Source organism: Balaenoptera borealis (assembly GCF_965194805.1).
Source record: "Balaenoptera borealis genome assembly, chromosome: 6".
Taxonomy (NCBI): Eukaryota; Metazoa; Chordata; class Mammalia; order Artiodactyla; family Balaenopteridae; genus Balaenoptera; species Balaenoptera borealis.
The window spans coordinates 58,275,153-58,291,054 of NC_138863.1; the positions used below are offsets into that span (position 1 = coordinate 58,275,153).

General features: G+C 35.4%; 1 protein-coding gene and 1 long non-coding RNA gene across 10 annotated transcripts in view; one reads left to right on the forward strand and one right to left on the reverse strand.

Moving 5' to 3' along the window:
• ATF2 (activating transcription factor 2) overlaps nt 1-4,960 on the forward strand; it is an 82,860-nt gene extending 77,900 nt beyond the window's left edge. For 4 of the 6 annotated variants that reach the window (XM_082397710.1, XM_082397711.1, XM_082397714.1 and 1 more), the window contains one exon: nt 2,319-4,960. In XM_082397710.1, coding sequence (XP_082253836.1) covers nt 2,319-2,545 — 227 coding nt within the window. In that variant the 3' untranslated portion in view covers nt 2,546-4,960. Of the gene's footprint in view, nt 1-372; nt 409-2,318 lie in introns of all 6 variants that reach the window. The other 2 variants (XM_082397715.1, XM_082397713.1) reach the window with 2 other exon arrangements.
• LOC309631410 overlaps nt 1-15,902 on the reverse strand; it is a 187,596-nt gene that overhangs the window by 142,147 nt on the left and 29,547 nt on the right. For all 4 annotated transcript variants that reach the window (XR_014246247.1, XR_014246248.1, XR_014246249.1 and 1 more), the window contains exon 3: nt 6,001-6,062. This is a non-coding gene — a long non-coding RNA (uncharacterized lncRNA). The remainder of the gene's footprint in view (nt 1-6,000; nt 6,063-15,902) is intronic.

Genomic DNA, 15,902 nt, shown 5'->3' on the forward strand with positions numbered 1-15,902 from the left:
ATAGTATATAAAATGAGAATGAAAATATGAAAACATTTTTAATGTTTGGGTTCCTTGAAGAATAAAACATAAGAGTAATCTTATTGCCATTAATTCATATTCTGTAGATCTCTGGGCATAATTAACATTGTATTATAGTTGTTTCTGTAATCATAAGTGGGAAGAAAAGCTTATTGGGCCCTAAATTGTGAGCTTATATTTTCATTAATGAAAATATGTATAAACATTGGTGGAACTTCAGAGAGAGTGAATTGTCAAACAGCTGGTTTCTTTTAAGTAGGGCCAAAAATGACTCTGTGAGTGCAGTAAGATCTCTTGTATCTTTCTAGAGCTTGTGATTATATTAGTAATTTTTCTCCCCTTACCATCTAGAACTTGACATAGGTGCAGCTGTATCACATTATAAAGGTATTTTATACATAAAATTTATAATTACATAATTTATAAGTGAGTACCTGCTTCTTTGTACAGCCTAAAGATTTGTTTTACCGAATTCTGAAAGCCTGGAGGTAGATAAGCACTTGTGCCTTACAACTTACTGTTTCATTTTGAGTCATCGCCTCCACAATATATTTACATTTCCTTATACCACTCATCACAGATCAGCCTCTTTATTTCTGAAAGCTGTTATATCCCTAGAACGTAACATTGAGAGAAAGGACATTTTGTTGTCATGTTGAATAGTGGTGAAATAGAGGGCTTTTTACTGTTCTCTCTAGTTAAACTGTCATTTGCCAGTGTTTTCTGTGAATGCTTAACAATTGTATTGGCTATATAACTGAATTGTAAATAGTTTATAACATTCATTATTGCTTGATCAGAACAGTATCCTTTCTGCTTTATATAATTTTAAAAAGGATTACTGATTGTGCTTTTTTTTTTCTTTTTTTTTTTTTTTTTACTGTATCTTGAGGTCAGATTTTTATCCAGTGGTGTAGTTTTGCATTTAAAGCAGATTTATAGAGAGGGTGAGATTCTATCACATTAAAATTCTGTAAGAGCTACTATATTTCAGAAAACCATCAAAATGAAGAATTTTATTTGAACTAAAGTTGTACTTGCCAGATTCCTCCCCCTCTATCTTCTACATTACAAATCATGGGGTAAGTCCTACTTCATGGGGTCCACAGTCTTTTAATAATTGACTTTCAGAATGAGCACCCTGGCCATCAGTAAGCAGGCCAGTATGTATTGTCAGATTTGATAGAAAGCCAGCTTATTATCACTTCTAAACACTAAATAAAAATTATTTTAGAGTGTTCAGAAAGAAACAAAGCTAAACAGTACTGTTTAGGGATATATACCTATTTGGTAAAACTTCAAAGAAAAAACAAGGGAATGGTAAAAGAAATACATATCAGAATGGTGACTGCCTTTGGTGAAGAGAGGAGCCTCCAAGAAGCATGAGTGTTATAGCAATTTTCTCTTTAAGTTGGGGGCTGGGTTCACAGGTGTTCATGCTATCATTGTGTCTCATAACTTGCATACTCCATAATTATTTGTGTGTTGTACTTATCAGATTTTTCACTAAATGAAATTATTGGATTCTCTTCCATTAAAATAAGAAAGTTGTAGAAGATTTGTTGTTAAAGCCTAAAAAATGGTAGATATATTTTCATAAATATTTAGAATGCCCTTTCCTGAATATCTTTTCAATTACAGTATCTTGAGTTTTATATGGATTTTTATTTGAATCTCAATTAATTCATGCAACTATAACAGCTGGTGGCATTTAGATTCTAAATATTGCTTATTCTCATGTGTATGCATCATTAGAATCAGGTGTTATAATCATCCATTGCTGCCTTAGATGGAAAGTCAGCCAGAATAAAAATAGTTCTGCAGAGGGAATTATTTGAAGATATAATTTGTATGTTAGAATTCATTTTGTTTATGCATATGGTTATAAATTTTTTAATCTTTTAATAAGAATGGCATGTAGGCAGACAGACTGGTTTTGTTAAATGTGTTGCTGGGGTAAGTATTTGACTATATCTATAAGAGACCTATCTCCCAAATTCCTACCCAATTTTCTTCCTTAACACTATTTAGCAAATAATTCTTCAGCTCTCTTTTATGTGGCACTGGGCATTGAGGTGTTTCCATGTGCATGCTTGTGCCTTGTTAAGCCTGTTACAGGCAAAATTGCCTACCTCATGACTTATAGCCACCTTTCAATTACTCAATTTCAGTCATACCAACTTCTCTAAACTGATTCCGTAAAATGCCATCTAACTTTTTATTCTGTGCATTGACTCAACCTGATAAATTCTTACAACTTTTTTAAGAAACTGAGTAGTTTCCTTTTTTCCACTCAGCTGCTGATAAAGATGATAGTTCAGAAGACCTGTCAGTGCCGAGTAGTCCACATACTGAAGCTATACAGCATAGTTCTGTCAGCACATCCAATGGAGTCAGTTCAACTTCCAAGGCAGAAGCTGTAGCCACTTCAGTCCTCACGCGGATGGCGGACCAGAGTGCAGAGCCTGCGCTTTCACAGATTGTCACGGCTCCTTCCTCCCAGTCACAGCCCTCAGGAAGTTGATTAAAAACCTCAGTGCAGCAGTTTTAGATACTCATTAGTGACTTCAAAGGGAAATCAAGGAAAGACCAGTTTCCATTTATGCGAAGTCTGTGGTTGTAAATTTTTTTTTTTACTTGAAATTAAATTTGGCTCTAAAGTTGGTGTAGCAGCAGTTGATGATCAGACTGAACAACAACAGTTTTTAGTCTCTGGAAAAAGACTGATTTTGCTTTTTTTATAAATATTGTTAGATTTATTAATTTTTCTGTGCTCAATGTGTAAATTGTATTATAATTCATTGTGGTTTATTTCACTTTTAATTTTGTGGTGTTTTAATAAATGGGGGTGTTATTGAATCTCTCTTCCCACTTCCATTTCTTTTGACCACCTCTTAACCCTCAACTGTGATGGTAGTATTGTTATATCATTTATACCAAAGTTCTGCATAGTCCCTATTGACTTTGTAGTGTTAACAAGGTCATAAAGCACTAGCAAGAGAAATATAGAAATTTGCTTTTAATCTTTTTGCCTTTTATTTTGCACATTATGCAAAAGGAAGAACATTATCGAACACTTTTTAAGTGAGTGAAACATGGTAAAAGACATACAGTGCTTTTATGCACACTTAAACTAAATGAAGATCAGTAACAGTGCGTTTTCTTTTTTTTTTTAAGATTTTAAGTAGGCATGAATTTTGGAATCCTTTATCATTTCAAAAATGACGATTTTTTAAGGCTTAAATTCAGTATTTTAAACCCTATGTTCTGAGACTAACAAAATATGAAATTATATAATGTACAATACAGGGTTATCAGGTATCTAATAATTTTTTGAAATTAGTTTTTGGTTTTGTTTTGTTTTGTTTTGTTTTGCAGTTTTCAGGTTTCAAACTGAGAAGTTTATGCATAATCAAGTAAGGTATGGTTGCCAGAAAAGCCTAAAAATTACTACTTAGAAAATTTAAGACTGTTTACCCCCATTGTCTTGTACTTGCAAGCTAACTTGTACTTATTCTTGTGAAAGCACTGTCATCTTTTAGTAGCGAATTTTGATAACGTTTCTCGTGGGGAAAAAAATCAGTATCTATCATCTTTAGAACAATGTAATTATAATATGGGAAACAAGAGTGAGTGAGTGAGTGAGTGAGAGTGAGAGAGAGAGAGAGAGAGAGAGAGTGTGTGTGTGTGTGTGTGTGTGTGTGTGTGTGTGTGTGTCTTTCAATAGTTTATGCCAGCAATCTTTGCTTGAATGTTTAACGATGCCTTCAGTGTGAAGCTGGCCAATAGATGATTGCAATTTAAGATGTCGTTACTGTGCAGGCTTGGATAACTAACAAACATTCCATGATGTAGTTTGTTTCTGATGAGATGATTGTAGGTACACTTTTCTCATTATCCAGTCATCTGTGGGATACTGAGTTTTCTAATGTGCCATTATCTATTTTTATTCTACAGTTATGTTCAAAATACAGTACAATATTTTAAAATAGACAAAATTGTTAAAAAATAAAAATGTAGTAGACGTGTGTAAGAAAACTTTGTAAAATAGTTATGAGTCCTCCCCAGTAGCAACTTCTGGCATTCGAGCAGGATTCCATTATGTAAATATCTGTAATGCATTTATAATAAGTTGTGTAGTTCGTTCTGCATCCATACTACACTGTTTGCTAAAGTCTCAGTGCCATCTCCTAATGAGACTGACATTTTAAAAACCGGTATGGAATATCCTTGGTAATTCAAGGAAATATTCCACCTGCCTAAGTTCCAAACTGGGAAACATTCAGATTATACAAATGACATTTCAGGACTTTTAAGTATGAAGATAATAGGAATTTTATTGTTTGGCTTATTAAAAATGATACCATTTTTGGTTGATAATTCTACTTCTAAAATTTTTTTTATTTTTAACTGATTTTATAATTTTCCAGTAATCAATTTCTAATCATGATTTTTGCCATTGTTATGCTAAGGAGTTGATCTCAAAGGCACAAAATATGAATTCTGCAAGAAGGCTGTTTTTTATTGTAGTTTGAATGGGTTAGGAAAAGCCTCCGTTTTTCACTCTCCTGGGTCATTCAGTGCATTTTTCTTAAATTTTATTATTTATGCAAGTTAAAAGTTCTTTGGTAACAGGAATTCTTGCAACTGTAAAATAAAACTACATAGATGTAAGAAGTCATGTAAACAGTTAATGAGCTTATTACCAAGGTTAGCAAAACTTTCATTGTAAATCAATCAATCAGTCTGTACTCAGCAAATAAAAATCATTATTAGTTGTATAAACACAAATTCCATTTTGACTTTCAGGATGTCACACTACTTCTGTACCTAGCATTTTGAGTCCTTATATTTGCAATGTTACACAAACTGTACTATTTTCTTTTATGTGCAGTTTGCATGAGTAAACCATCAGAGAATAAATTCTATCTTTAAATTATGTTCATAATTTGCTTGTTCTTACCTATCCTTCATAAGGTAACATCACCTGATAATGATGTTTTTCTCCTTCAGGGTGTTTATTACCTGAGAAGAACCTGATATTCTTTCTATTTCTGTGATAAAATTCATTCCTTCTCAAAGAAGAATGACCTTTCAGCTGCAAGGGTGTTCGGGCCTCTTTCCTCTTCTCTGAATTCACTTTAAGCCTCGTTCATACAAAATGAACCTTTAATTTATGTCTCCAGCCCAGAAGATTGCCTGAGCCACACACAGAGCCACATACGGATGCACCCGCCTTCAGTTTATCTTAGTGACTGCCTGACAAAACATAAACAGAGTATCTTCAATACTGAACTCTAATCTTCCCTCACCCTACCTTCAAACACATTGCTCCCATAATGTTTCATAAATCAATCAGTTGATTAAAACTCTATCCCTTCCAGTTGCTTAAATCAACAACCTTGATTCCTCTCTTTTCTCACAACCTGCATCCAACACATCGGGAAATACTGTTTGCTTTACCTTCAGAGTAATACAGAATTCAACCACTCCTCACCATTTCCAGTGCTGTCACCCTGATCTGTGCCCTCATCGTTCCTCACCCAGATCCATCTCCTTTCTTCCACCCTGCCTACTACAGCCCATCCTCAACACAGCAGCTAGAGTGAAGCTTTTCAAACACGTATCAGGTTATGGCACTCCTCTGCTCCGAATTCTAGAGTGGCTCCTCATTGCATTCAGAGCTGGAGTCATTACAGTGGCCTACAGGATGATCTGTTCCCCCATCCACATCTCTGACCTCATCTTCTATCAATCACGTTGTTTTATGCAGTGAATATTTGAGCACTACTAGGTGTCAGTTTTTGTTCTAGGCACTTGGAATATACCAATAGCCAAAACACAAAAACCCCTGCCTTTGTGAAGCTTACATTCTAAGTGGGGAAGGGGGCGGGGTGCTGGGAAACACAATTATCACAGTAAATAAGTACATCTTACTATGTTAGAAGCGATAAGTTCTAAGTAAAGAAACAGACATACCATTTGTGCTGGAGAGCACTGGAGTGACGTCTCAGTCTTCTCTCTCAGATGATAGAACCAAACTGAAAAGATGTAAAGAATCACATGGCTATTTTTTATTTTAAGGTATACATTTCAACAAATGTGCTTAATCTAACTTACATGATATTAGATAAAAGATTTCATGAAGACAAACTGATGTGTTTCTGTAACAAAGTTTGACTAACGATACACTGAAAGACCACGTCTGCTTTGACTTATTGCAGAGGACAGGAAAGATAAACTCTTGTTTGTGGCATGTACTTACCGTTAAGTGTAGTTTTGCTAATTCTCCATCTCTGAAACTATAGAGTTTGATGCTTGACATTAATAACTTATTTGTGAGACTCTAATTATGGGAGAATCCTATTAACTCCTGGGACTTCATCTTATAAAAATATACACATGTACAATCACACAGACAGACACACACAAAATACCTGAAGAACACAGAGTTATCAAAGCAATTAGTTCTAAAATAAAGATTTAGAAGAAAATTTTAATCTGACATTTCTAAATAGATTACCTTGACCACAAGATAATACTTTTGAAGCAATTAAAATTTTATTACTATTTTATGTCTGATGATATAATTATGAAAAATCATTTCTTTAAACTATCAATAAATACAAATAAATTTTTTCTGTAATTCTCATACTTTTTTTTTTTTTTTAAGTGCAGGTCTTTCTGGCTATCTGTAACTGTAGATTGAGACTTGGGTTTTCATTGAAGCAAAGTATTAAGATCCTTCTGTGTGGGGAAAAAAAAAATCACAAAATATAGAATAAAGATTTTTCTGGAGAAATAAATAGCCCTACCATTTAAGTAAATGGTGAGTTGCCAATTATACATTGCCATAGAAAAAGTACAATCAGTGAAAATGTTTCTAAAACTAAAGGATTTATTAGTTCTGAAATAACCAAGGCCATGTGACATTGGAACCTACAATAAAAACTATGCATAGTTTCATTCTACTATAGCAGTCCAAAGCACCAAATGTTAATTGTAAAATTATCAAATATGTCATAGTACTCAAACTAGAAGGATTCTGTTATTCAACAATGGGCCAGTGAGTTGTATCTTTTTCCTCAAATGCACATGCAAATTTTTCCAGTGGCTTTATGAGAAGAGGATGTCATTAGTACACTCTTGTCATGGTCACAGTGCCTTCCTTGCCTCATTTTGTGTTAGATTTTACATTTAAGAAATAATTCATTGAGCTAGACTTTTTTGAACCGTGGTTTTATCATGTGTTACCTCAATTATTTGAGAAAGTATTTCTGATTATGAATTTCATTTTTAACTAACAGTTAAGTCAAATAAAGGTAGGTTTACTTTATTCACTTAGTTTTACAGTAGATTTTGCTTTCTATGAAAGTAGACAGGAGAGAGTGTTCCCTCAAAAGAGCTCTTTTAAAATTATTTTTGCTTTAATAATTTTTTAAAAGCATGTAAATTAAGAAGAAATGCTGTTTTCTATAACTTGACAGATACAAAAAATATTTAATGGCATTTACTTCGCAGAATTTAAGATGACAGTTGTCTATAATGAGTTTCTCATAACTGGGAAGAAATGCATTATGTATTTTTGAGGAAATGAGAAAATCTGTGAATACCATTATCCTTAAAAATAAACCCTTTTGCACAATACAGTATTAAATGGATAATCAATTTTGTTTATTTTTTTCTCAACAATAACTTTTTTTTATCTCTGTGTAATTAAACATGTAGCTAAGTTCCTCTATTTTGGGGAGGTGTGCTTGTTAAAATTCTTTGTTATAGGGTCTAATAACATCAGTGAAAAATAAAATGAGTTAGGTAATACAACTATCCTAATTAGAGCATTTAAAAATTATTCAACAGATAATTATTGACTTTCCCCAGTTATTAAATTTTTAGAAAAATACTTCCAACATTACATCTTAATTTATTTGGCTCAGCTAATGGTTTCTGAGGTAATTGACTTCCAGCACTGTGAGGCAATCTGCTAAATTATGAACAGTCATGTTAATAGCCTACATTAACATATTGCAAGCAAAGATCTTCAGATCTTTTTCATGACACTGAAGACCAATTCAAATAAAACTGATTGCAGTTCTTTTCTATGGACTAGAGTTTGTGACAAGGTAACACTAGATAACAATTTTGAAAATAAGATTTGCTTCCACTGTCATTTTCATTAATGTGTCCTGTTTATCTGTAGAAGCTGTTATAAGTGCCTCAAAAGTAGTGAGCTATTGAAAATATTATTGATCTATAAGAACTTGCATAAAAGATATTTGTTGCTGTAACTAGTAGTGCATAAAATTATGTATAATTTTAAATTATTTATAATTTAAAAATACTTTAATCTCGTGCTTTAAGTTTTCCCCCAATTTTTTATCAGAATTCCTAACATAAGATAATTAATTTAGGTGTCTCTTGCTGGTGAAAGTACTTAGGAGTATTGGCGCACTAAATGACAGGCCATGGATGAGAATTTGGTTAGTAAGTACCTAGTAAGCACCTACTTTGTGCTGAGGTGTTGGACTGTAGGGACCACAGTAAAAACAAAAAGACCAGGATCTTACCCTCAAGTAGGATCCATTTGGAAAGACAAAAATACTTGTTACACCTGTGACAGGAAATAATCACAATCTACAACTTCTGAAACAGGTGTTATAAGTTCACAAAAGGAGACAAACCACATATTTGAACTTCACCTTAAATTATGAGTGAGATTGGGATAGAAAGGAAACAAAGGTAAAGACAAAAGATTAGATAAACAAATGTATTACGTTTATAAGACAGTGGAAAGACGGGAAGAAGAGGGTTAGGAATGAGAAAAATTGCATAGCTAGAATAGGGCTAGATTATACAGGGTCCTAAAAGTTGATTTAGACTAGGAAACGGGAAACTATTGACTTTCACAAGAGGGACATGAAAGTGGCTTTAAAAATGTGCAACAATAGGAAGGCTGACCCACATGGAAACCAGCCTACAAATTGCACTAATCCAAGCATGAGTTGTAACCAGAACTAAGGAAGGAGAGCCAATTAGGAGCAAAAGGAATAGGTGGAAGGAATGTCTTGCAAGAAATATCTATAGAATTTATAGACTAGTAAGGGAGATGATGAAAAGCAAAAAGGTCAGAAGACTCCATTTTTCAGGCTTGACAGACTGGTGAATGGTGGTTATCACCTGTAAGAACAAGGAAGCTGGGAAAGGAAGCCAGTTTGGGAAGGAAAGATGATCCGTATTTTGAAGATAAATGCAAATGTCCAGGAAGCACATAAAAATGTAATAATAGCCTCTATTGAGTATGTATTATTTACTAAGTTGCCTGCATTTATTTCATTTAATCATCATCACAACCCTATGATAGTAGTAGCATTGTTTTAGTAAGAAGAAAGAGCTGATGAAAGATTTAGACCTTGGTCATTAAAGTCCTGAGACTGAATTATTTGAAAGGAGATGTAATGGGAGACAGGCAGAAAATCACGTCTTGAATCATACCAAATGATTATAATAAAGAAAAAAGGCATAATGGTCAGAAGAGAACCAAGATAGTATGATAATTTCTATAGTGGTCTATAATTTATTAAGTGCTTTTATAGATATTAACTTATTAGAACCTCTGAATGCTATGAAGATGGTATTATCCCTATTTTAGATAAGAAATCAAACTCAAAAGTTATTTGACCAAAGTCACACAACCAGTAAGTGGCAGCAACATGCACACCCATCTCCTAACCCCAAATGAATGTGTTGTGTACACCACAAACAAGAAAAGCAAAATTTAAAAGAGAAGTGGTTTACATGCAACAAAAACGTCAAGGGGTGTGAAGATTTAAAATGCCACTTAATTTGGCAATATAAAGGTCTTTCATGACCTGTGGGAACATTTTCAGTACAATGACTGAGATAAGTGACAATAACCTGTATAGGCACTTGGATTTTATTTCTCATCTGGGGATAGGAGGAAAGTCTTGGGCTCTCTGATTTCTGGAGCTAGACCCCTACATTAAAGTGGGATTATACCCACAAAGAAATACAAAAGGAAGCTTGTTTGTTTCTGCCTAAGTTCTGAGTTAAAAAAAAAAATCTCCCCTGAAAAATGGAACCCTCCTGGGACTTCCGTGGTGGTCCAGTGGGTAAGACTCCATGCTCCCAATGCAGGGGGTGCCCAGGTTTGATCCCTGGTCGGGGAAACTAGATCCCGCATGCATGCTGCAACTAAGAAGTCCTCATGCCGCAACTAAAAAAAAAGATCCCGCATGCCACAACTAAAAGATCCCACATGCCACAACAAAGAGCCCGTGTGTCACAACTAAGACCTGGTGCAGCCTGAATGAATGAATGAATGAATGAATAAAAATATATAAATACACACACACACACACACACACACACACATATATATACACACATATATATATATGAAACAAAAAATGGAACCCTCCTGCCCTGTGCAGTTCAGTTGCAATGTGTTGGGGTTTTTTTATAATTTATTTATCTTTTTATATTTGGCTGCATTGGGTCTTCGTTACTGCACACGAGCTTTCTCTAGTTGCAGCAAGCAGGGGCTGGTGGCTTCTCTTGTTGCCGAGCATGGGCTCTAGGCACGTGGGCTTCATTAGTTGTGGCATGTGGGCTCAGTAGTTGTGGCTCACGGGCTCTAGAGTGCAGGCTCAGTAGTTGTGGTGCATGGGCTTAGTCGCTCCACAGCATGTGGGATCTTCCCAAACCAGGGCTCGAACCCATGTCCCTTGCATTGGCAGGAGGATTCTTAACCGCTGTGCCACCAGAGAAGTCCCTGGTTGCAATGTTTTAATGTGCATTATCCACATGATCTAGGAATCCAAGCTGAAAAATGAATGGGATAGCTTTTGGGCACAAATGCAGAGTCTCTACAAGTGAACATTCCCACAATCCAGGCCATACTTAAATGTCACAGGAAAAAAGTTTATCCCACTAAAAATGAGTATGTTTAAAAAAAAAAAAACCAGGATTAACAAACAACAAACAGGATAATTAGAGCACCAGGAACTTGAGCTAATAAAACAGTCAGAAAAAATGTATAAGTATGTTGAAATGATTAACAAATAAAAAGAAGAAATCAAAACCCTAAGGAAAGAATAAGATACAGTTGGCCCTTCATATTTGCAGGTTCTGCATTTGTGGATACAGAGGCCTGGCTATGCTATGGCATTTTATTTAAGGGACTTGAGCATCCATGGATTTTGGTATTCAAGGGGAGCCCTAGAACCAATACTGTGGACTGGACTCCAAGGGATGACTGTACTATGAAATATGAACAGGGAGATTTGAAAAATAATCAACAGAACTTTTACAAGTGAAAAATACACACATTGAAATTGAAAGGTCAATTAATATGTTAATTGTAGACTAGAACCATAGAGAATAGTAAACTCAAATTAGACCTGAAGAAATTACACAGAATGTAGGAAGGAGAGACAAAGAAGGAAATATAAGAGAAAACTTAAGAGACAGTAGAATAAGAAGCTCCTACATGTGTTTAACAGGAATTCCAGAAGGAAGGACTTTTTAAAATGGGAGAGATTGTATTAAAAAATAATGATTGAAAATTATCTAAAATAAATGAAAAACATGAATTCTCAGATTCAAGAAACAGTTTACATAAAACTAAATCTCTACCTGAACACATGTGGATACTTTAGAACTTCAAAGACAGAGAAAATCTCAAAAGCAGAGAAAAGATACTATTACACAAAGGACTAAGAACCCTCCATCCCCCCCCCCAAAAAAAAAACCAAACAATGCTAAAGAAATATTGATAATTGTTAACCCTACACTATTTTCTCTACTTAGTGTTTTTTGAAAATTTCCCCCGAAAGAGTCTATGTTCAAAACCTTTAAAATCACTCAGGGAAAAATGACAGTCAACCCAGAATTCTATTATTTAACTGTTGTTTAACAGTGAGACAAAGACAAGAGATTAAAAACCTGACATGTCATGGGACTTCCCAGGTGGTCCAGTGGTAAAGAATACGCCTTACAATGCAGGGGACGCAGGTTCAATCCCTGGTCAGGGAACTAAGATCCCATATGCCGCGGGGCAACTAAGCCCAAGCACCACAACTACTGAGCTCGTGCATCTCAACTAGAGAGCCTGCATGCTACAAACTGCAGAGCCCACGTGCTCTGGAACCTGCGTGCCACAACTACAGAGCCCATGTCCCTGGAGCCTGCACACCACAGCTAGAGAAAACCCGCATGCCACAACTAGAGAGAAGCCCGTGTGCCACAACAAAAGATCCAGTGTGCTGCAACTAAGATCCGATGCAGCCAAAAATTTTAAAAATAAATAAATAATAAATAAACCTTAAAAAATAAAATAAAAACCTGACATGTCAAAACATGTACAGAGAGGGAATTTCATAAACTTAAATAGGAAAGGAAGAAAGGCTGAAAATGAGCTAAATAACTCAAAAAGTTATAAAAACAATAACAAAAAAAAAGATAATAGAAGATGAGAAAAAGGAAAATACAAGTAGAAATTAATATTTAAAAAGGACAGGAGAGAGGAGCAGTAACACCCCAAATTTGGTTTTGAGGAAGGAAGGGAGGGAGGAAGAGAGGGACAGAGGAAAAGACAAGCTCCTGAGGGACAAATGATTTAAAAATTAGAAGGGATATGGTCAGCATGATTTTCTGTATATAATGTTATATTTCAATAAAGTTTTAAAATTATAACCAAAAAAGCACAAATAAACAGGAAGGGGGATTAAATTCAACAGAGACATAAAACATAGTAGAATACCAACTTCACAGGACTAACTTAAAACTTGATAAAAAGAGAACTTTTTAGAGAATGTAACTTACCAAAATTCACAAATACGTGGAGATTAAACAACAGGCTACAGAACAAATAGTGGGTCAAAGAAGAAATCTAAAGGAAATGAACAAACAACAACAACAAAAACCTTGAGACAAAATGGTAATACAGCATACCAAAATTTATGAGATACAGCAAAAGCAGTTCTAAGAAGGAAGATCACAGTAATAAATGCCTACATCAAGAAACAAGAAAAATCTCAAACAACCTAACTTTATACCTCAAGGAACTAGAAAAAAAAGAACAAAAGAAGCCCAACATTAGTAGAAGAAAGGAAATAACAAAGATCAGAACAAAATACATACTAAAAATAAAATAAATCAGTAAAAGAAAGAGCTGGCTCTCTGAAAAGATAAACAAAATTGAAAAACCTTTAACTAGACTCACCAAGGAAAAAGAGAGCACCCAAAATCAGAAATGAAAGAGGATATGTTAATACTGATACCACTAATACAAAGGATCATAAGAGACTATATGAACAATTATATGCCAACAAATTTCACAATCTATAAGGAATGGATACGTTCCTAGAAACATACAACCTACCAAGACTGAATCATGAAGAAACATAAAATCTGAAGAGACTGATTACTAGTAAGGAGATTGAATCAGTAATCAAAAACCTCCTAACAAACAAAAATTTATGACCAGATGGCTTCACTGGTAGATTCAACCAAGTATTTAAAGAAGAATTAATACCAATCTTTCTCAAACTCTTCCAAAAAAGAGGAGGAGGGACTACTTCCAAACTCATTTTACAAGGCCAACATTACCCTGATACCAAAACCAGACAAGGACGCCACAAGAAAAAAAAAAAATTACAGTCTAACATCCCTGATGAGTGCCGCTGCAAAAATCCTCAACAAAATACTAGCAAACTGAATTCAACAATACATTAAAAGGATCCTATATCTTGATCAAGTGAGACTTATTCCAGGGATGCATGGATGGTTCAACATCTGCAAATCAATAAATATATTATGCCACATTAACAAAATGATGGATAAAAATCATATGATTATCTCAATAGCTGCAGAAAAAACATTTAACAAAATTCGACATCCATTTATAATTAAAACTGTCAACAAAGGTGGGTATAGGGCTTCCCTGGTGGTGCAGTGGTTGAGAATCTGCCTGCCAATGCAGGGGACACAGGTTCGAGCCCTGGTCTGGGAAGATCCCACATGTCGCGGAGCAACTAGGCCCGTGAGCCACAACTACTGAGCCTGCGTGTCTGGAGCCTGTGCTCCGCAACAAGAGAGGCCGCGATAGTGAGAGGCTCGCGCACCGCGATGAAGAGTGGCCCCCGCTTGCCGCAACTAGAGAAAGCCCTCGCACAGAAATGAAGAGCCAACACAGCCAAAAATAAATAAATAAATAAATTAATTAATAAAAATAAAAAATAAAAAAGGTGGGTATAGAAGGAACATACCTCAACATAGTAAAGGCCATATATGATAAGCTCACAGCTAACATCATATTCAATGGTGAAAAACTGAAAGCTTTTCCTTTAAGATCAGGAACAAAACAATGATGCCCACTCCTGCCACTTTTATTCAATATAGTATTGGAAGTCCTAGCCAGAGCAATTAGGCCAGAAAAAGAAATGAAAGACCTCCAAACTGGAAAGGAAAAAGTAATCTGTCACTATTTGCAGATAGCATGATATTATATATAGAAAACCCTGAAGACTCCACCAAAAAACTGTTAGAATAAATGAACTCAGTTAAGTTGCAGGATACAAAACCAATATCTGTTGCATTTCTATATACTAATCATATACTATCAGAAAGAGAATTTAAGAAAACAATTCCATTTACAGTTGCATCAAAAAGAATAAAATACCCAGAAATAAACTTAACCAAGGAGGTGAAAGACTTGTATACTGGAAACTATAAGGCACTTATGAAAGAAACTGAAGATACAAATAAATGGAAAGAAATTTCATGCTCATGAATTAGAAAAATTAAAATGTACATACTACCCAAAGAAATCTACAGTCATTGCAATTCCAATCAAAATTCCAATGGCATTTTTCACAGAAATGGAACAAACAATCCTAAAATTTGTATGGAACCACAAAAGGCACCAGATAGCCAAGGCACTCTTGAGAAACAAGAACAAAGCTGGAGGCCATCACAATCCCGGATTTCAAACTACAGTTGACTCTTGAACAACACGAACTTGAACTTCGTGGGTCCACTTATACACGGATTTTTTTCAGTAGTAAAAACTGTGGTACTAAATGATCTGCAGTTGGTTGAATCCACAGGTGCGAACTGTGGATATGAGGGACCCTGGGTACATATGGCTGACTGTAAGTTATATGTGAATTTTCAACTGCACAGAGGGTCACTGCCCCTAACCCCAGTTTGATCAAGGGTCAACCATATACTACAAAGCTAAAGTAATCAAAAGAGTATGGTATTGGCATAAAAATAGACATACAGATCAATGGAACAGAATAAGGAACCCAGAAATAGACTCATACATATGTGATCAATTAATTTACAACAAAGGAGTCAAGAACATATAATGGAGGGGGAGGAGTCAAGATGGCAGAGTAGGAGGACGTGGAGTTCACCTCTCCCCACAAATACATCAAGAATACATCTACAGGGATTTCCCTGGTGGCGCAGTGGTTAAGAATCCGCCTGAAAATGCAGGGGACACGGGTTCAAGCCCTGGTCCAGGAAGATCCCACATGCCGTGGAGCAACTAAGCCCGTGCACCACAACTACTGAGCCTGTGCTGTAGAACCCACGAGCCACAACTACTGAGCCTGTCTGCCACAACTACGAAGCCTGCAAGCCTAGAGCCCATGCTCCGCAACAAGAGAAGCCACCACGATGAGAAGCCCACGCATCGCAACAAAGAGTAGTCCCCACTCGCCGCAACTAGAGAAAGCTTGTGCGCAGCAATGAAGATCCAACGCAGCCACAAATAAATAAATAAATAAAAATTGTTTAAAAAGAGTACATCTATAAATGGAACAATTCTCACAGAGCACCTGCTGAACAATAGC